At 40.3% G+C, this 21,516-nt stretch overlaps 1 protein-coding gene across 8 annotated transcripts in view; it reads left to right on the top strand.

Moving 5' to 3' along the window:
• LOC148392116 (focal adhesion kinase 1-like) overlaps window positions 1–21,516 on the top strand; it is a 29,874-nt gene that overhangs the window by 1,222 nt on the left and 7,136 nt on the right. The window contains exons 1-28 of one of the 8 annotated variants that reach the window (XM_088386492.1): window positions 2,488–3,556; window positions 5,617–5,894; window positions 5,977–6,143; window positions 7,180–7,267; window positions 7,351–7,430; window positions 7,525–7,587; window positions 7,675–7,729; window positions 8,015–8,155; window positions 8,471–8,548; window positions 8,836–8,943; window positions 9,357–9,474; window positions 9,740–9,770; window positions 9,934–10,004; window positions 10,380–10,397; window positions 10,818–10,874; window positions 11,542–11,562; window positions 12,254–12,351; window positions 12,846–12,930; window positions 13,018–13,118; window positions 13,196–13,311; window positions 13,463–13,563; window positions 13,664–13,753; window positions 13,844–14,048; window positions 16,906–17,017; window positions 17,578–18,363; window positions 19,636–19,713; window positions 19,795–19,983; window positions 20,505–20,630. In XM_088386492.1, coding sequence (XP_088242618.1) covers window positions 3,409–3,556; window positions 5,617–5,894; window positions 5,977–6,143; window positions 7,180–7,267; window positions 7,351–7,430; window positions 7,525–7,587; window positions 7,675–7,729; window positions 8,015–8,155; window positions 8,471–8,548; window positions 8,836–8,943; window positions 9,357–9,474; window positions 9,740–9,770; window positions 9,934–10,004; window positions 10,380–10,397; window positions 10,818–10,874; window positions 11,542–11,562; window positions 12,254–12,351; window positions 12,846–12,930; window positions 13,018–13,118; window positions 13,196–13,311; window positions 13,463–13,563; window positions 13,664–13,753; window positions 13,844–14,048; window positions 16,906–17,017; window positions 17,578–18,363; window positions 19,636–19,713; window positions 19,795–19,983; window positions 20,505–20,630 — 3,609 coding nt within the window. In that variant the 5' untranslated portion in view covers window positions 2,488–3,408. Of the gene's footprint in view, window positions 1–1,349; window positions 1,377–2,487; window positions 3,557–5,616; window positions 5,895–5,976; window positions 6,144–7,179; window positions 7,268–7,350; window positions 7,431–7,524; window positions 7,588–7,674; window positions 7,730–8,014; window positions 8,156–8,470; window positions 8,549–8,835; window positions 8,944–9,356; window positions 9,475–9,739; window positions 9,771–9,933; window positions 10,005–10,379; window positions 10,398–10,817; window positions 10,875–11,541; window positions 11,563–12,253; window positions 12,352–12,845; window positions 12,931–13,017; window positions 13,119–13,195; window positions 13,312–13,462; window positions 13,564–13,663; window positions 13,754–13,843; window positions 14,049–16,905; window positions 17,018–17,577; window positions 18,364–19,635; window positions 19,714–19,794; window positions 19,984–20,504; window positions 20,679–21,516 lie in introns of those variants that run through there. The other 7 variants (XM_088386491.1, XM_088386487.1, XM_088386493.1 and 4 more) reach the window with 7 other exon arrangements.

Genomic DNA, 21,516 nt, shown 5'->3' with positions numbered 1-21,516 from the left:
GTCAGCAGCTTTCGGCAGTCATGCCTGGTCAAGACTCCTCTGCAAGCTCTCTTCCATCATTGATCAAATGTCACTTTTTGCCCTTGAGGCATCTTGAAGCAGATAGCAGAGAAGTGAGACTGAAGCGGACATTATACGAAAAATGTACGTTTTAATTGCTTGTGCACAAATCACTGGATCTCTTGAGTGTCTGTCTTGCCATAAAATGTGAAACGTATCCTTTGCAGGTTATAGTCTTTAAAGGATAACTTGTGTCTCACGCATACTGAATGAGGTTATCTAACATCTTGGCCAGTCAAGGTAGTTTCACCCAGCCTTCCATTTTCTATGCCGCTTGTCTTGTTCAGGGTCACGGGGAGCTGCAGTCTGTCCCACCTGACTTTCGGGCAAAAAGTGGACTACATCCTGGAGTGGTCGATTTGTTCGTCACAGGGCACATTTATCGAAAATTACAGTTTACGCAACACTTTTATTGATCCACAGATAACTAGAATTGTTCTAGCAATTGGGTTGTATTGGGCTTTAGCCATCAGTTATCCAAAAGTTTGGTGCAACGTTGCAGTTTTTATTTATTTATTTATTTATTTATTTATTTATTTATTTATTTATTTATTTATTTATACAACAGTTTTAAAGATATGCTAAATAAGTAGCGAGACAGGCAGGTAGGGGCTATATCTCAGATAGAAAGTCTAGGCAAAAATGGCCGTGCTGAATTCAATTTTCAACTTGTTTCTTGTGAGGATTCTCATCAAATGACATTTTTAACACTTTATTTTTTTTGAAGGGATAGACTTTTTTTCTTTTCAACAGGGAAGTAATGAAGCGAGACTATTCACACTTTGAAATATGAAGCCATATTATAATAAGAAATATAAATCAAAAACTGAACCTGTCGGAAATAGTTGCCATGGTAACATGAACTTTGTAATACAATTGGATTGATTTCATTAGTTGTAATCCTGTTTTCTCCGCAACTACTGGGATGGATTTGCCTGAAACATGTTATGCCCCCACTACTAAAGCTATTTGGTGCTGCGTAGTGAATTCAACTTGCTGCTATTTATGCCTGAAGTTGTAAGACTCCCCCACAAAGCTGTTCTTACGTAACCTTGACAACAATATCTTGGGAAGTAGTCATTATTGGCGGTCGGTCCTTTTTTTGCAGAGAGTAAAGTAAGTATGCAGAAGCTGGGAATATTTAAAGCTCTTATCTTGAGTAGATCATAAGCGCTCTTCATATGAATGGGGGATTTTAAATCAGTAATACTCTGCCATCAAATTGGGATGTTGTTATCATGCGACACGTTCCAAAAAGTCATTGTTTTTTTAATCCTTTTGTGTTTCAGATATTTCTGGAATATCCCACTATGCTGGTAAGTGCAAACTTGTGCCATATCTTTTGTTATGTAATCTACATGGGCATAGTAATATTTCTGCCGCCATCAACTTTTCTCTTCATTTTGGTGTGCTTCAAAGCAAATATCTAATTTCATTAACTAACCTTTATAAATTAAATAATAATCCTCAACCAACACTGTAATTGACAGTTATTTCATAATAAAAACATTTATTTAACATTTGATAAGGAGTAACATGTTTCCATGTTAATTGCTTATATTTATTGTGATTATATTATCGCACAATTTGTCAGTGCCTAGCCGGTTAAGATTTTAATTAGAGACACTATGGCTGTAATTTCCTATCACAAGACCTGGAATGTTGCCTGCAAATAAAATATGTGCGTGTACAACAAGACAAGCTATATTAATATACTTCTCATAACAACAACAAAATGAAAACAAGCCAGAGGGTTGTTTACTAAAACAGAACATTTGTCAACATCGCACTTAGCCAGATGGTTCTATCCGGATGTTGCTGCTTGGATAGATGTTACGTTAGCCATAAAAACGGCAATTAAATCTTAGAAGTGCAACATGTGATGCGAGTGCAGGAGAGCGCAAGCATAAACCGGGTCAAATGAAAAGACAACAGCAAGCTTACATGCAAACAAAAGCATGTTCAGTAGAAAAGAAAAAAAAAATCAGATGATTGAAACCCAAACGGGATTAACCCTCCAAAAACAGGAGGATCAAACCGGTTAGAGTATTTTTAGTATTTTCAGTGGCTAATATCGGAACCTGTCACAAGTTGATAGGTGACCCTATTTACATTTTATCCTTTGTTATTCCTCAATGCCAACACTACTCACGCACATCGTGCCCGTTACCACGTATTTATATCGCAGCCTTCCCCAAAGACATAACACATTCCCCTCGGGTATCTTGTCGACGCATACTTGCGTGCTCTCATACAAATCTAACCCCTTGCTGTCACCTCCATGTTTATCTGCAGTCACACGCTCACGCTTTTGCATATGTAAACCCCTTTTCTCAAGCTTACACACACACACACACACACACGCTATGCTGCGCTCACAGCTAAGCACTGCACTGCATGCATATTGCGCTCGTGATCAGCTGCGGCAGCCGGTGAGGGGAAGTCGGGATCAGACTTGGAAACCCATTTCGGCAACATTTTCATGGATATTCTTTCATTTGACTTTTCATTGGCACTTTTGTCGCTTAGCTTGACTTTATTTCAATTTGTCCTTTTGTGACATCATACACCTGCTTGACCTCATTTACCTGGATGCTTTGCATGATGTAAAGCTCACCCCCCCCCCCGCCTCTTCTGTCCTGCTCTTCCTTCCTCGTTGTGCTCCACTTTTCGTTGCCCTTCTTTGCCCTACTTTTGCTTTTCCTCTCTGATACCAGTCTGCTTTCGATCGCGTCGTGGAATGACAACTTGAAACCAGCTATCTTGTGTGCTTTTGGACCGAAAGCTATCCGTTTTTTTTTTTAAACATGGATGCCATGATGCTGCAACCTGACGTTTATGCCTGCTGTGAACCTGCACTCTTTGGAATTCATCTCAAGGATTGATTATTTTGATGAACAGCTGCAGGAAGATCGGAATTTGAATTGTCTGTTACATCATGGCCTGAAGTGGAAAGAAGACCTCCTCATGAAAGGAGTGGCTTTCAGCTTCTACGTCTTCTCTACAAGGAATATTTCATATCAGTGATGATGGAATTTAGCTGGTTAAATGTGTTGCACTAGTTGGTTTTGAATAGTTTTTAAAGTTTTTTTTTCCCTCTCCATGGCAATGTGCCAAATTTTCCATCCACACCAGCATAAAAACATTGACTCTATATACTAGCGACAAATTGCCCCTCTGAAGTTCCGGATATTTTCACTTCTGTAAAGATGAAAGTTGCACCAGCAGTGATTGTGATTTTTGGAGTCCTCCTGTTTTTTCCCTCGGTTGCTTTTATTTAAATCATTTGAAAGGAGTATTCATTCACGAGTCGCCTTATACTCAGGACAACACCGTGCCTCAGGTTTTATGCTGATTTCACTATTTAGCAATTTCATTTTGGGAGTTGTTGCCAAGATTGGAACAGCACCTCCTAGACAGAAGATGGAAAGAAATGGCTGCATCCCGCTCTGCTGGAGCAAAGGGGCGTGCATCTATGCACATTATCCTTTACCAAGTAGGTACAGAAATGAATTCAACAAAATATGGTTGACATCAAGTTAAGCTGATTCTCCAAATTTGAATATCTGATTTGATGTTGTGTAGTTATGCGTTCAGAGCACGCAGAGGAATTTTTGATTGAGTCACGTAATAAGCTATTAAAGCGCTAATTCCTTTCTCCTTGACAATTCCATGTTGTCATATTGGATTGTTGGAATTAGCAACAACAATGCTGATAGTCCCGTAGGAATTTTTGTTCGTTGGCTCGAGGAGGTGACCTGCAGTGGTTGTGCAAGTCAGCGAAAGGACTGTCACCGAAATCCACCTTAATTTTGAACCAATTTATCCTCACGAGGTTCATATATAAAGAAAATTTTGTGAAAAATGACCACTCAAACATTCATTTATATCAAAACATACAGTTAGGTTGACTTCGATTCTTTATCTTCTGTGGACAGAGCAAGGAGAGCCGAAAGGCATTGGGGAAAGGGAGAGGAAATTGTGCGAGGATCAGAGAAAGATGAGAGGGGGGGAAGGAAGGAAGGAAAGAAGAAGCGAGGTGGTTCAATACAACCGGAGGATCAAATTTAGATGTAAAGGAAGGAACTAAAAGATCTGTGAGTGACGGGAGGAGATTAGTCAGGACATTTGAGGGCTACAGTTAAAAAGGTATGAAGAGTAAAAGGGAGAGAACAGAATGCAGGATTTAAAGAGAAAGGCCATACAGATAAATGGGAGCAACTGCAGAAAAAATATACGGCGAGGCTGAGAAGAGACTCCTCCAGGATTGTGCCAGTAACCCAAATAGCAATTAGAAGAGAGAAGAAGAGAAACCATCTCACTGCCAAATCTGAACTCTTCCGCCCACTATCCTTTACCAAGCTTACTGCCAGTCCCCACAAAGGAAAAAAATGGAGGGACAGTTTGACTAGCAACTTCCAACCTCATGTCTGCATGGTTGCAGTTCTCTTCAGATTATTTGTGGAAGTGCGTGCTGTGTGTGAATATTCCCTCCGTAGAATTACAGGAGAAAATTGGCTTTTGTTTAACTTGCCAATGCTTTTTCTGCTTCAGTTAGAGTGAAAGAGGTTTCGAAAGGTCAGCGAACACGAAATGTGCTCGACATTTCTATTATGTCCTCCAAACCCATCACGCTGTCAAAGCCAGATTTAAAGTGCCACCTTAGCTGTCTTGCAGGTGTGAGCAGAGGAAACGCTTCAGAAGAACACAGTGTGTCCTTTACTCACGGAACACATCCACTCTTGTCTGAACTTGGACCGCAGCGTTTCCTCCTGGTTCTGAATTCATTTACTTAAAATCACCTGATTTACGTTGAACTGTGGGTGTATTAGGGCTCGCTAAAAGGACCTTGTGTCAGTGTTTTTTCCAGGCTGCCGTTGACTCATTTGCTGACCGGCCAGCTCGTATCGTGTATTAAACACACACCAACATATAAGCATGCAGTGTGTTGGAGTGCATCTGTCCAAACACATTTCTCTACTCTTAGTACTATGCCTGTGATGAATCAGGGGTATTTGCATTTGGGAAACTGGCAGTGCTTCAAGCTCATTGCATTTGATTATAAGAAGTATTACCTTCCCCCTGTACTTGTCAGGTATACTAAGTCTGTGATGCACAATAATACACAGCCTTATAACAGTATTTATTTATTTAAAGTTAACATTTTACATTTTTTTTTGTACTGTAAAAACAAAATAAATGTTTTTAATAGGGTAAAAAAATTGTTTGAACTAAATATTAAAAGGCAATTTAGAGCGGTGATTTTAATACCGTGGTATTTTTGCACACTGTTATCGTTCCATCAGAAGCGAATCGGCCCATGCGCGACCTGGAGTTGAAGAAACATTCAAAAGATAGGTTGGGAGTGGAATATTTGCTGCATGATGGCAAATGAACAAATAAACTGTAAAATAAACCAAAATATTCTAGTGCCAAGATGAATGTTGGGTAATGGACAAACGGTATTGAGCCATGTTGGTACTTGTCATTGCTGTTTTGACTTAACTTGATTATGAAATCTCATTTTAATGCCTGTCTTGTTTGTTTTTCTCCCAGAATATGATGGCCAGTTAGCCCCAGTAAGAACATCTGAGTCAGGCATGGCAACATCTTCCTATTTGGAGCCCAACCTCAATCACTCCGCAGCAAGTGGGTGTGGAGTGAAATCTCGCTCCGGTGGTACTGGTGTCGGTACCAGCGGTTCTGCTGGCGGGCTCGAGCGGACTCCGGGTTCTATAGACAGGGTTCTGAAGATCTTCCACTACTTTGAGACAAATAGTGAACCCAGCACCTGGGCGAGTAATATCAGACATGGAGATGCCACCGATGTCAGGGTATCGCATAATTTGCATTTTCGACAGTCGACAGTCGCTGTCACCTTCTGCTCCTCACATTTGTTTTTGCTTGTTTCAACAGGGTGTCATCCAAAAGATAGCCGAAATCCACAAATTGCGCTGCGTCACTTCACTCGGCCTGCGTTTAACCCATCTGCACACAGACGCACGCCACTGGTTACATCCTGACTTGGGAGTTTGCCATGTCAGGGAGAAATATGAGAAACAGCACCCACAAGAGGAGTGGAGGTAGTGTATAATGTTGTTTTTTTTGGGCTGGTGTTTTGTGTTCCCCTTCTTGTTATTAGAAACCAAACCTCAGACGAGAATATCAAAAGTCCTGGATAAATAATTAATCGGGCTCTGCATTTCTCTAATAAGACGATTCAAAATGTATCTCGATTCCAAGGGTACGATACGATTGAAGGGTGAAACATTTTAAAATGTTACGATTGGTTAAATCAAAACCCATTTTCTGATTCCAATGACACCCCTAACATTTGCTCTAAAAATGAGCAAGAAAAATGTGCAAAGTTGAAATGTCATCTTGCACTTTTCAATTTGAAGCTGTTTGGTTTGTGTGCTGAAAAATCTCCTATTGTCCCAATCTCACTTTGGGCAAGCTGTTTTCTGGAGTGGAAGAACCACGTTAGCTCTTAAGAGCAATTCAAACCACCACAATGTAATTGCATAGATGCATCTTCTTTTGTCTTCTTCATCTTTCACATATCGCCCTGCACTCCTTGACATGAATTTTAAATGTTACTCATTTTGCCAGCATGTAGCCAAAGAGTTGTGCCTCAGAGGGTGGCAGAGTTGCTAGCCCACGGGAGGTACTGCTGCTGAGCTATTGTTAGAACGGAGGCGAGCGCAGCCCAAGGGATCGACTGACTCTCTATCACACTCCCGTCTATCTCCCTTCGCTCATTTTCTCTCCATCTGTCTCATGGGAACGTGCACGGCGCTTAGCATTTTCCCTTTTGATCTTACTCTGCATCCTTTTTTTCCCCTCACACATTTTTCATTCTGGCTTTCAGCTTTCCAGTGTGTCTAATTTCTCTTTGTACCACATTTTCCTTCATTCATTATTGAACAGGGTTTTTCTTATTCATTTTGTTCTCAGCCTGGATTTTCTCTCTCATCTGTTTGTAGGGTTATAACATTCCTTACTCAATTCTCCTGACCCAATTCCCTCCATTATACTACTTTGCATAGTGAGGATACAATAACATTGCCTTCTGATCTTCCTATGAGCATCAACTAGCATTAACTTTTCAATTCTCAGGTATGAGCTACGGATGCGCTACTTTCCTAAAGGTTACCTCAGTCATTTCTCAGAAGACAAACCTTCGCTCAACTACCTCTATCACCAGGTGTGACAGTAGCTCAGAAGCAAATAGTCGCTTATCTTAAGTCCATAAAGCATCTCACGTTTTCCATCCATTTATTTCAACAGGTAAAGAGTGACTACATGCAACATATCGCCGATCAAGTGGATCAAGAGGTGGCGTTGAAACTAGGCTGTCTAGAAATCAGGTGAGCTAATGTTAAACAGAGTTGCTGTTGCCTTACCCGAAACATTGTTAAATTACTTGCTGTTTCTAACCACCAACATCTTTCGATGATACAGGCGCTTCTTCAGAGAGATGCCAGGAAATGCTCTTGACAAGAAATCCAACTATGAGCTCCTAGAGTAACATTTATTTCATTACAATGTCTCATTTGTGTAGTTATCCAATTATCAAAAGTCATTGTTTTGTGATGCCGTTGTTTGTTTCAGGAAAGATGTTGGCTTGAGAAGGTTCTTCCCTAAAAGCCTGCTGGACTCTCTAAAGGTAAGATCATAGGAATTGAACGCCGCTGCTTTGACCTTTCACCTTATTCTGGTGGAGGAGCTTATGTGTATCATTGATCCTTGAAGTGACGTTGCCATAAATAGTTGTTAATATAACATAATTTAGGGCCTGAAACGGATTAATCGCATTTCCATTCATTCCAGTAGGACCAGTTACCTTGATTTAGGAACGTTTTGCATTACAAACAAACAAATTAAGCTCATAACTTGAGGTTTCACTGTACTTTTTCTTATTTTGAATGTCTCTCTTTCACCATTTTCTCAGGCAAAAACGCTTCGCAAGCATATCCAGCAGACCTTTAAGCAGTTCGCCAACCTCAACGATGAGGAGAGCATCCACAAGTTTTTTGATATCATCTCTCCCATCTACCACTTTGATAAGGAGTGCTTCAAATGTGCATTAGGGGTAGGTAGGGCAGCGTTCAATTCATGGAGTCCCAAATGTTCCATGTTGGATGAGTTGTCAAGGTCATTCCCACGTTTCCCAGCCGTATCTTGCCTTTCTCGTGGAAATCCGGAATTTATTTAGCTTTCAGTGTGGAATGCTATCATGTTAATGACTTACTAGAATCAACATTTTCCATTTCTCCTGTATCTTTACTTTCTCACTGGGCAACTCATTGGCTAATATAGTACAGTTGAGTGAAATGTCATTTGATAAAATATAAAAAGGGTCGGTGCGAGAAATTTTATCATTTGCTTGTTCTCTCTGTGTTTTTAGTCTAGCTGGGTAATATCAGTCGAGTTAGCAATCGGACCAGAGGAAGGAATCAGCTACCTCACGGACAAAGGGTCAACGGTGAGTATTGTCAGTTTTTACATGACCCTGAAATTGAACTATTTTTATAGGCGTTAATCAAATATAGCATATTTGATTTCTGTAGCCATGTAGGATAAATACCTCCATATTCTGGAACTAGGGTCCACTTTTTCATTAATGATCCTTTTTGAGTCCTTAATAGTAATTCACAACACTGCCCTCTACTGGTTTGTCTTGCATGCAGTTGGCATGTTTCACTTCAACTTTTGATATTTCAAAATAGATATTTAATGATAATTAATTGTGATTTATTTTCATGTCCCCAGCCTACCCACCTAGCTAACTTCAACCAGGTTCAGTCCATCCAGTATTCACCTTTGGAGGAAAAAGATAGGAAAGGCATGCTGCAGCTCAACGTAGCTGGCGCTCCAGAGGTGACGTCACACTTTTTTTTTGACACGCACGCACTTTACAAGTCCTCCCTCATGTTGTCACACTGACATTATCAAATGCTGGATTTATGTGGATCGTGTTCTCAATGACGGTATGTCCATCAGAACGGTTGCGAAACCTATACGAGTAACCCCCAACACATGCTCGTGAATCATCATTTTTCATTTTAACTTGTAGTGACACCGTTTCCTGATAAAGATGTAGACAATGTCAGTACGTGTATCTCAACAGCGGGCATGTTGCACAACAACGGGGGTGGAAAAATGCATCACATCATGACTATCTTTTTCTGTGCACGGGTGAACAAATGAATGTGTCTGGATGTCTACTCTTGGAAAAGATTACTTATAGAATCGTGCTGCTTATCATACAAATGTTTTGTGTATATGTGCAGCCTCTCACAGTCACCACAGCTTCCTTGACCACAGCCGAAAACATGGCTGATTTGATTGATGGTTACTGTCGACTCTTCTCCTCCACGAGCCACTCCTTCATTGTCAGAGTCCACAAGGGTAGGACACACTCCCACGTCTATGTATTTCGGGCTTCTTGCCACTCGAGTGGGTGTTTTACGTGAATAAGAATGTGTGTGTGTGTGTTTGTGTGTTTGAATACTGTCAATATATTCCAACAATAGTCACCCAAGCAGATAATTAACGGACTGGAGATGCTTGTCACGTTGAATACCCGTCTTGCGTTTGACTTTTTTCTCAAAATAACTGTCTGCAAACAATGATGCGTAAGCACTCACCACGGTAGTTTTATTTTGTCTTGCAGAGGGTGATAGAGCGCTACCATCCATCCCAAAGTAAGTTTTTTAAAATCATTTATATCCAGCTGTCGTGTAAAATATGGGTGTTGTGTATCATAAATTACGCCATAGCAAATCCATAACTTCTATATTCAGATTTCGTAATTTATAATCAGCCTGAACGTTATGACAAGGTGTTAACTCAATTTTTCCAATGCAGAGTATCCAATCACGAGCGGCGGATGGAAAAACGGATGGACGGAGTACGAACCAGAGCCGTTTGCGTGTCAGGTAGAAGACGCGCTCTGTCCTTTCCCTTTGCTCTCTGTCAGTCTCTGCGAAGTTTAATGCTCTGAGTGACTGAAGGCTTTGTGGACACGCGTGTGTGAGTGTGTGTGTGCGCCCAGTTTGCCCTATAAAGCCCCCTGTGTTTGCAGTGAAGAGTCTCTCATTCACACCATATGTGTGCATGGAGAGCTTAATTCACTGCCACTCAGCTTTGACTTTCTCAGTTTTGTTAATCTCCGACTAGCTCCCAGTCATTGTGAAAGTGAACACACAAATAGAATCAATGCAACACAAGATACGGGTCCTAACTGTTCATGCATACTAATTTTTACAATTCTCTCCTTCCCTTGCATCTCTCGTTGCATGTGGCTTCTACAGGGCACAATAGTGGCGATGGTAAAAAATATCTTTGACATTCCTGCTTCGTTTGATTTGACTGCATGTGTCGAAAGAATCCGTGTGTGTGTCTGTAACTGATGCCATTTTCTCCATGACTCAATCTGTTTTTGTGACACATTCTGGAAAGAACAGCCGTTTCCATCCCTCCCCTTTCCTCTTTGTGTCTGCTTCTCGCCGCCGCTCGTCACTCTTCTCTGTCACTTGCGCGTGCATTAGTTTCGCACTAATAATTGTGCATGTGCTTTGAGTTGGATATGGTGGCATTGTTTTTGGCAGGTAATTATAGCCAATCATTTTTTAAAAGCTCATTTAAAATTTGTTGAAAATGTGTATTTCATTGCTAATTTATGGTCAGATTATTATTAGTCATCATTTGAGGCTTATATTTTCTCTTTTTTGTCGCCCTTGGCTCTACAGAAACAGACGACTATGCTGAGATCATAGATGAGGAGGACACTTATACAATGCCTTCAAGTAAGTCGGTCGACATACACATTTGGACGTACAATATGAGGAGTTTGTTATAGAATAAGATTCTCACTTCGTGGATTTGATCAGACTTGTATGATCTTGAGAACCACGGGTTTATGTGTGATTAAGAAAGTGGAATGTCAAAAAAAATCTTGGTTTTTTTTTGTGCGTTTGTTGTGTGATTTTTAGAAACAAATGACTTTTTTCCGTTGAAAATCTGTCAATTGTCAATTTAAAAATATTTTGCTTCCATTGCGTTTGACTGTCTTATCTTCTTCAACATATACACTTATTATTATCGGATATATGATCATTTGATGTCATTATCAACAAATTAAGATATAGAAAATATAGTAATTGGGGGGATAAAAAGTTTTGAATCTAATACAGTATCTAAACTAACTATTAAAAAAGGCTGGATGAACAATGCCTTGTTTAGAAAGCAAAAAAAAAGCTCACATTGCTAATGTATTCATTATATATATATTTTTTGATCTTGTAAAACTTTTCTTCAAGACATTTCTGCACTAAATATCATTTTTTAGTCCTGCAGCGACTCTTTCTTCACGTGCTTTCTGTCAAATCCAAAATGACTGAAATATTCCAAGTGTGATTGCCATTGTACTCACGGCTAGTTATTTTGTCTTCTATCAATAATCGATTTCCCCAGAATACTATGGACTAGATCAAGGTAATGATTTGAACATACCATAGTTATATTGTGGTGGTACTTTGATTTGGTGGTGGTTGTGAATCTCATTTCATGTCTGCCTGCAACAGTAAATGAACATCTGAATGTACTTTTTTTTCTTTTTTTTTTTTTTAATTGTGCAACCTGACCTACATTCTTTGTGTTCGCATTTGTATTGTCAGTATGGGGGCAAAGTGGGCCCACTTTTCTGACATGAATATTTGTAAAAGGAACAAACATTTTTTTTTTAGATGAGTTGCAATGAACTTAACAGAGATGCTGAACTCACTGCAGATCAAGTAAACATTACATTATACACCATCAACTTGACATTTTCCCCTGAGTAAAGCATACAAAACAAATTTAAACCTAAATTTGAACTTTGCTACTCAGCATGTTGGATTCGAATTGCGGATTGTTGCATGTGGACTGCTACCAAGCTTGCCAGAGTAAATGGACGAATTTAAGATGGTGTATAAATTTTTACCAGCCGATGACACAATGTATGCTGCAGAGTAAAACTCTACGTACCCTGCATACAACGGGCTGTGTGAAAAACGTGCTCACATAATCACATGCAAATGACAAGGCTGTGCTCTGACAAGCTTTGTATTTATATGTGAGTTTGGTTCTAATTGTCTTCACCTTGTTTCTGTGTGTGCTCGTGTTCATGTGTTTATTGTCTATCCAGCACAGGACTATGAAATTCAACGGGATCGCATTGAACTGGGCCGCTGCATAGGCGAGGGTCAGTTTGGGGACGTCCACCAAGGAGTCTACATCAGCCCGGTAAGTACACACAGAAAAATGCACACAAGATTTAATTTCAGGGGCAAAGTTTTATTAGGACTCATGTATACTCTTTATTCTCAGTGTATGGCAATGAAAAAAAACTGCATAATTGAATTGCTGTCACTTTTGTTTGAATAAAATAATCTGTGCCCTCAGCACACTTGCAGTCATACAGAAGAGAACAGAGAGACATAATCAGCTTTCAGCACACGGTGACTCTGGGAAGCTTAAATCCAAATGTTTTTATTTAAATATACTCCACTGTGAATGATCTCGTGGCTACAGTTAAATGGTTTAATTTGGGGGGAAACAAATCCAAATCCCTAATTACCCTCATTGAGCTTGGATCTTCTTTTCTTTAGTTACAAATGTGCTTCGGATTGAATGCAGTCACTAATAATTAGAATTTAAGATATTATGGATGGATTGCAGACAGACAACACTAGTATTTAGTCTGATTTGTCATGTTTTGATGTGCCCGTATCTTGCAGGAGAACCCAGCATTGTCTGTGGCCGTCAAGACGTGTAAGAATTCAACATCGGACAGCGTCAGGGAGAAATTTCTCCAGGAAGCATGTAAGCTTTTAATGTGTGTTTGATGAAATGCATGATATTTACGCTTTAGAAATGATTATTGACAAGCCACTTTGTCACCTCATCTAGTAACCATGCGTCAGTTTGATCATCCTCACATTGTGAAGCTGATGGGCGTCATTACAGAGAATCCAGTCTGGATCATCATGGAGCTTTGCACACTCGGAGAGGTAAGATAAATACTTTGAATATTACTGAGAACGCTAGAAGGTGCTCTAACATGTTTTTTTTTGGGTGCCTTCCATAGTTACGTTCTTTCCTGCAAGTGAGGAAGTACAGTCTAGACCTGGCCACCCTTATCTTGTACTCTTATCAGCTCAGCACGGCACTGGCCTACCTTGAAAGCAAGCGCTTTGTGCACAGGTGTGTTGCCTTATCTGCAGTAAGCTCTATTTATTTATTTACTTTCAACATTTTGAGAATAACAGTTTCTGGTCCGCTTTGAATGAAGGAAAATAGGATCGTGGCATTCCGGATGACCGCCACCCAATTTTGGTGTGTTTTTGCTTTTCAGGGATATAGCAGCACGGAATGTCCTCGTATCAACGGTCGACTGTGTGAAGCTGGGTGACTTTGGCCTGTCGAGATACATGGAAGACAGTTCTTATTACAAAGGTACGAATGCCACCTCCATGTGTTATTTTTTATTATTATTATTTTTTTAATCTTATTAGACACCATACTGGAAAGTGACAGTTTCTCCCATTTCTCTCAGCATCGAAGGGTAAGCTGCCCATTAAATGGATGGCTCCTGAGTCTATTAACTTTAGAAGATTTACTACAGCCAGTGACGTCTGGATGTTTGGTAAGTTCTGCATTATGTATTATTTTGTACGTAAAAAATTATTTAAATTTGCTAATATTTGATTCATTGTGTCCTTTTTGCTTTTTCTAGGTGTCTGTATGTGGGAAATTCTGATGTACGGCATCAAGCCTTTCCAAGGTGTAAAAAACAACGACGTCATTGGGAGGATAGAGAATGGCGAGCGACTGGCCATGCCCCCTCAGTGCCCCCCTACCCTATACAGCTTGATGACAAAGTGTTGGTCGTATGATCCTAGCAAAAGGCCGCGCTTCAATGAACTGAAAACCCAGCTCAGGTATTTATTCGATGTTGTGGTTTGAACTTGATGTCACTCGTGCTAATGCACACGCTGCTTGCTGCCTTTTGTGCACTGAGCGTGTTGTGTCAGGAAGGTTATCTGGTGGAAAAACTGTGCCAAACAAATTATGCAATGACTCACGTTGACCACTGATTGCATATCCCAAATGTCACAAGAAAAGTCTGTTAAAATTGACTTTGTGTACTCACTTCCAATTGACTTCCACACAGTTTTACCAGTTTAGCTTTCTTCCATCATTTGGACAGCAGGTGTCACTGTGTTTCTGTAAAGTCAAGTTAAGTCATGAATTCCACACTGTATGTGTATTCACATAAAATATGCCCTTTATGATTTCATTTATATAAGAAGCCCATGATAGCAGATGATGCCATAAAAAGGCTTCTGTCGTGGTCATTCTTAATGTTAGGTTTTGCACATGTACTTTACATAGTCATTAAAAAAAAGAATCAGAGTGCAACACTAAGTCTCCTTCATGCACGCATGTATTTTCTGTCTCATTTCCGAGCACTAAATAGTGAAATAAGTATGCATGTGGTTTTTATGAGTTTTCTCCAACCAGCATGACTCACACCTTAAATTCCAACGTGATACCTCCTGTTTTATTTGGCCATTTTTCTTACTCTATTCCACTCATTTCCTACATCATAATCTCACCGTCTTCGTTGTTTGCATTCATGTTTTGTAAATTCCATTAATCTTGCCAAAATGCGCCCTGCATTTAATGGCTTGTGTTAATGCTCTGAATTTAAAGCAATGCAAAACTGATGAAATGTTGAGTCCTTTACTTTAATGGAGTTGATGTTGTTGGAGGGGGGGGGGGGTCACTAATTCTCATGCGAGTCAAGTATTTACTAGGAAAATTAATGCGTTAATGGTCCGGGTGGGTTTGGGTCTCTCTTGGTCTGGAAAATATTTATATCATATTATCAAGTATAGGTCTCGCCTGCCAAATATGCACCTCTCAGCTTCCCTTAAGTTTTACTAGACAGGACTAGCGCATGTGTGTGTGTGTGTTTACACACAGTGGGCAGCTGCCAGGGGCTACTACTTGCCAATGAAAACAGAGAAAGACAGAATAGTGAGAGAGATGAGTGCAAGAAAGGAAGGAGTAAGCGGGTCTTCGGTCTTTTCCAGTAGTTAGACTTCTTTTCCGTGCACTGGGATGTGTGAGGTTTTTTTTCCGTGCTGCATGCCGCATTGTAGCGTATTACTGTCAAGCTGCCAGAAGAATTGACTTTTGTCTTGTTAGCGATGCCGGGATTGTTGCAGTTGTTCAACTTGGTCCCCAAGTGCACGTCATTAGTGGATTTTATTGGCTGTAAATGTTGATGTTGAGTGGATACGCTGCTGCAATTATATTGTCCTGCTCTTGAGGTAAAGTTTTGCATTCTTTGTCATTCTTTTTCCAAAGACTAACAAATGTTGTGACAAGTTTACATGCGGTGACGGACAATTTACTGCAACGACTACTGTGGCATTATGCTGCATGTACTTTGTATTAAACAAAAAAGGGATAATTTCTCCCTAGTTTGCACATTGTTGAATTTTGCTCAATTTACCAACTTGGAGAATTGTGGCCCTTTTCTAAGCTCTGACAAAAACTTTGGTGAACATTTCTGTATCATCAAAATGTGTTTCTTTTTATAAGCTGCTCAGCAGTCACGCATTTTCCTCCTCAACGCAATCCTTCGACTCTGTGTAACCAGAGAAAGCACGGAAGCGTGATTAAACATTCGGAGCATCTGAAATCTGAACATGCTCTTGGGATTATTCACTTTATTTAAATTCCAAAAGTGAAATAGGTACACAGTCCATTGGATAGGATTTTGAATTAAATTTTGAATCTTATTTCCCTCCATAATGGAGGAAACAGATTTTTTTGTCATCATCAATGTGTAGAGTACAATGTTCTTAATTTCTGTCATTTGTTGGTTGTTAGTAGAGTTTCCATTGGACAGCTCTCAGGTGAGAACAGCGTTAAAGCAAAGCTGGGTGTTTCTGACAAAATTGTAGACTCAGCTTTCTTCTTGGTCTGTATAAATAAAAAGGCCTTGTTGCTCCAGATGGTGTTGTGGTTGATGGCGGGAAGGAGTGCTAATGTTGCCAGGTGGTGAAGTTAGCGTCTTTGCACCTCCTGATTTCATTTGCAGGTTTATGTGACACTTTGATTTTTTTTTTTTACATATTTAACTGGGAATATCCCCACTGACTTTCGTACAAATGTGCATTGCAATGGGAATAAAGTACAAGGCCTGCCAAGAGATGAACTTTGACAGGTGCAGGGACACACGCAAACACACATGGGAGACAACACAACTGGGGGTAATAATGATGTTTCTAAAAATAGAATTAAGTCTTGTTGAGGGCAGGAGTGTGTAGAGCATGTGCCGGATCGTCCGACTACTCTCTTTTTTTTGTTTTATGGACCATCAACGCTTCAGCTCTTATGGGAATCGTTTTTTTGTAAGATCTGATATGGCAAAAAATAGTCTTTTTGTGCACGGTTATCTGGTAAGATTTGAAAATGTTTCAATCATTTCTCAAGCCAGTTGATTTGAAGTTATGCTTACATTGTGCTAGTTTAATAACACACATTGCTTATAAATTTGATGTTGGTGTGATTTTATTGCATACTGTAGTTTGTTTCTAAACCTGATTATTGTAGACCAATTCAAACCTGATAGTGGGCTAAAACTCCAAAATACTGGTTTCTTCTCAATTGCAACACTGGATTGCAATACACTTTAAAAAAAAAAAAAAAAATCTAGACAGTTACTATGCAACATAAACACTACTCATGTTATGTTGTCTTTCCTTCTTTTTTCTTTTCCAGTACTATACTAGAAGAGGAGAAGGCCCAGCAGAAGGAGAGGAACAGGATGGAGATGAGAAGGCAGGTCACAGTATCTTGGGACTCAGGAGGGTCTGATGAAGCACCACCAAAGGTAAGACTTGCTTCTTTTTGTTTGAATCTGCCAGAATTAATTTCACGTAACTGATTACAGACTCACACAGCAAAACGGTGACTGCTTTAGTTTGAATCACATTTGATTCATTGTCTTTTACCTGGCTGACTTTACTGGAGTTGCTCGTACTTCCTCTAATGGTGCCCCTTCACCCGATTCACAACCAAAGCACAACTGATGAAACCACTCTCTTCATACCACAGTTTCCTTAATAAGCACTGTAACTGGAAAATGTGACATTACTGCTCGCATTGGATGAGTCAGAAAGCCGAACCCTGGCTCCTCGAAAGCCCTCCCAACTTGTTGGCTCAGCTGCTTGCTACTACATCTCTTCTTTGCTCAGTCTTTGATTTTTTTAAATTTATCATGACGTTGATGTTTTTTATTTGTAAGGCTCCTTAACCTATACAAGGGTGTCACATTTGTATTTGTTTCCAGTTACAGCTGCTTCTTCCCCATCTATTCATTCCTCTCACACACTTTTATTTTCTCCATGTTTGTACCCGCGCTACTTTTATTTCTTTCTATTGTGTTTGCAGCCCAGTTGCCGTCCTTTCCTGCAGACCTCCTGCAGTCTGGATTGTCTGTCTGCTTCCTCTCCTCACCATTGCCATCAAAGCCAGCACTTTGCCTCACAGCTTTCCCCCCACCTGGGAAACCCTCCTCCTTCATCTACCTGCTACCCGTCTCCCATCCCTCCTCCCATTTCATCACTCGTATTTTCCCATCATTGTTCTACTTTTCCTTCTGAGTTGCCTCTTTTTCACCACAAAGCCCACCACGATCGCTGCTTTTCCCAGCACCACACAAACCCAGAGTCCAGCCTGCGGTCTCATGTTGACCTTTGTCCTCAGCTGAAAAATTCAGAGAGCCTGCCCAATGGCAGCTGCCCCCACAAAACAAATCCCCCTTCTGACAACCACCTGCCGTGTTCATACCAGTCAAGAGCAAACACCTCCCTCGTAAGACACTTAACACAACTCCCTTCGCTTCCCAGTCGTAAGAGCTCCATCTTGTCTGATGCTTTGGCCTTCAACCTCCAAAACGCCAGTCACAAGACAACTTCCAAATGTAAAAGCGCTCTATTGCACAGCTGCCCGACTAATCTTACAGTCCACCACCAACCTGCCGCGACCCCGCTGCCCCAGTGTGCGAGGCCCCTGCCACGCCAGCTCGCTCTTTCCGACAAATTAATCCCGGTGTCCTCCGTTTGTACTCTGCTCACTGATACTGGTCATCCACCCGACCAAAGGCCAGGCCCTCCTTTCCCTGCCCACATATCTTGTCTCACCTCCTGCACGCTACCTGCTTACAGACCATTTAAGGCAGGTTATGCAGTTTTGCAATAATGTGCATTTAACAACTAATACTTGCTTGTGGAACTGCATTCTAAAATGTTGCAACATTACCTTTCAATCTAATCCCCTTTGAATTTCAAATTATTTATACGTCACTGGAATGACTTTGACGGGTCATTGTGAAGTCAGCATGATTGTGCTGGGCCTGCCAACGTGCTGCTGATTGACCTTCATGCTGCTTCATCTCATGGCAGTTGTTTGTTTTTGTCCACGTCAGGCTTTGTGTTGATGTGTCCTCAGATTGTCACTTTCTATGTTTAGCTTGCTCAGAATGTCGGTCCAAATCCTTAAAGTACTGCTAACCTGTTTTTTTTTTTTTCTAATATCACAATAACATCACAAACAAAATCAATGGCTTAAGGATTTAACATTACACAATAAGGCAGATTAATGTAAAATTCTATAGAGTATATAATAAAAAAAAAACTTGAAAGTTGCTGACATGCACCAGTGAAAGAAGATTAAAGAATAAAATCACATTAACTTTGGCTTTCCGCTCGATCACATTCAAACACATTGAAACATTTTTACAGCCACGCTCCAGACGGGTCCTAAGTCTTTGTGACGTGTGTTTGTGGCGGCGCTGTTTCTGTATGTCAGCCCAGCACTTTCAACTTTATGGTGATCAATGTGTCTGTGTGAAGGCAATGAATTGTGCCACAAATCTTCTGCGCTGCTGCTCAACGCTTTTGTTTTCTTTGCTTTTCATAGATATGCTGGGGGAAGGGGAAAAAATTGGGGACTCTGTTTCTCAGAAATATTTTTTTTTTCAAAAACAGATGGGCTATGTCTAAAATGTCATTTGTTTAAATAATGTATATGAAAAAAAGGTTATATGGGTTACAGGTACAGAATATAAATTGGTTTTAAGTCTACATTGCAATGTACAAGTTATTATTCAAAACACATGTATTGACAGGCGTGCATGTTGTGTGCATGTTCCAAACTCCTACAATCATCCTCCAGTAGATGGCGGTCTTAGCAAATTTGTGAGTTGTGCAAGGACTGAAATTACTTGGAATCTTAGTTCATTCCTGTAACATCATACGTCATTGTCTTGAAATTTTTTTCAGTCTTTAAATTCCGTGTAATTATTTTTATAGATACGACTAATAGCTTTCTCTAGTTTTTTTTTTTTTTAATGTGTTTTTAATGTGACCCAGTGTCCTACCGTCTGAATTTTTTAAAAAATAGATCAACATGACTTGTGACATCATTTCCCTCTTCCTGTCACCATAGCCTAGCAGACCAGGTTACCCCAGTCCCCGCTCCAGTGAAGGCTATTACCCCAGTGCCCAGCATTCTGGACATTACCAGGTATGTAAACAACTTCATCTTCAGTTCATGATATTCTGCAGCAGTCATTTGGCGGTATTCATCGTATTCCCCTTGTGTTAGATGACAGGATACCCCGGCCCTCACACGCTGCCATCAGTGCCCAGCGCCCTTTACCCACCACAGGCCACGATGCTGGAGACGCATCACGCACACACGCACCCGCGTCACCATGTCCACGCACACTCGCATGTACAGCATCTTCCTCAGTCGCATGGACAGGATATGGCACATTGGGGTTCGGCTATGGAGGTAAGGGAACAATCACATTGTTAGTTTTTGTCTTAGTTCATGTTGGACACAGCAGATGTTTCGAGTACAGCATTGCAAACGCAACTCACACAAAGTTAGGGATGTTTGGCATTTGGGTGAAATCGTGCAATGACCTTAAATGTTCTTTAATCCCAATTTTCATTTTCCGTAAAATCCCTTTTTGGAGAACAAGTTGCAAGTACAAAAAGGACTGAAATATGGAACAGTTGGACTTGTATTCCAAATTTTCCAGAAATCCACCTGTTAAAAGTTAGAATGAATTTTGGTTCATCCTGAAATTTCAACCAAAAGCCAAAACATTTGTGTGCAGTGTGTGTTAAAGACACATTGAGTTCTGACTCATTATCAACCCATACACATCCTATTATTTTGCCATTGCTCCTCATCCGTTTTGTGTATATGTGTGCATGTTTGTCTTCATCCATACGTCCCCATGTCGCATGTTTGCTGCTGTTTGTCTTGTGCGTGCCTTTGTGCGTGTTTGTCCGTGTTGTGTGTAGGACATTGCAATAGACACGCAGCAGTGTGTAGGCCAACAGTGCCTGTTAATGGAGGAACAGCTGATGATGCAGCAGCAACAGATGGAGGAGGATCAGAGGTGGCTGGAGCAGGAGGAAAGGCTGCTGGTAACACACAGCACACACAGAGGACAAGAAGAGATCTTTACAGGCCATGTATGATCAGGTTCTTTAAATCTTTTATTCACGTACTGCTTCGAGTAAGAGTATTTGTATAACTCTTACGAAGATGCGTAAAAAAATGTGTTCATGACTCTCATCTGCATGGAAATACTGTGTTGCATGCATTTAATTGTTTGGGTGATCATTTTTCTTTCAGCCCCCACATGTTTTTTATTATTTGTTAAAGTCCATCATATATATACCAAGAACATGCTCACATCTGGCAAAAAGTACTGTCCTGTATTTTTGAAGCAAATACTCTTTGATTATCAAGTCTTTAACCTTGGTGAAGGAGATTTTTATCTCCTTGAGTTGATTGTTTGATTTTTCCTGAACAAATCTGTTACCGATGTGTAGTTAACTGCTGACATTATCCCCTCTAATTTTAACAGCTCGGAATTGCTCCTAATTTGAGGCATTAAATTCCTGTTGGCGTCATAGCAACTAGCTTGAAAACAGAAGACGTTTGTTCAACTAGAGGTGCTTTCATTTCAGGCTCTTAAGATTAGAACTACAAGACAGTGGAAAATTATAGGCTTGCTTTTTTTTTCCTTTTCTTTTTTTTGGTCCATTTTAAGGATTACCTACTTAGTGCTATGATGCAATTCTCTTGCGCTCCCTTCAGTGACATGCCTATATGCAGAAATGACGTGAGGCTGCCTCTCCTAATCAAAAATCTAAAGTGCACTTATTAAAAAATAACAATCAAGCAAGGAAGAGTTTGTACAAGATTCACATTTCTAAACTGCACTTATGCAAAAATAACAATTAAGCAAGGAAGAGTTTGTACAAGATTCACATTTCTAATGTGCACTTATGCAAAAATAACAAT

This window comes from Syngnathus floridae, chromosome 10, assembly GCF_059516105.1.
Source record: "Syngnathus floridae isolate MCC-2025c chromosome 10, RoL_Sflo_1.0, whole genome shotgun sequence".
NCBI lineage: Eukaryota > Metazoa > Chordata > Actinopteri > Syngnathiformes > Syngnathidae > Syngnathus > Syngnathus floridae.
The sequence above is the reverse complement of the archived record's forward strand: the minus strand, read 5'-3'. Positions and strand labels throughout refer to the sequence as shown.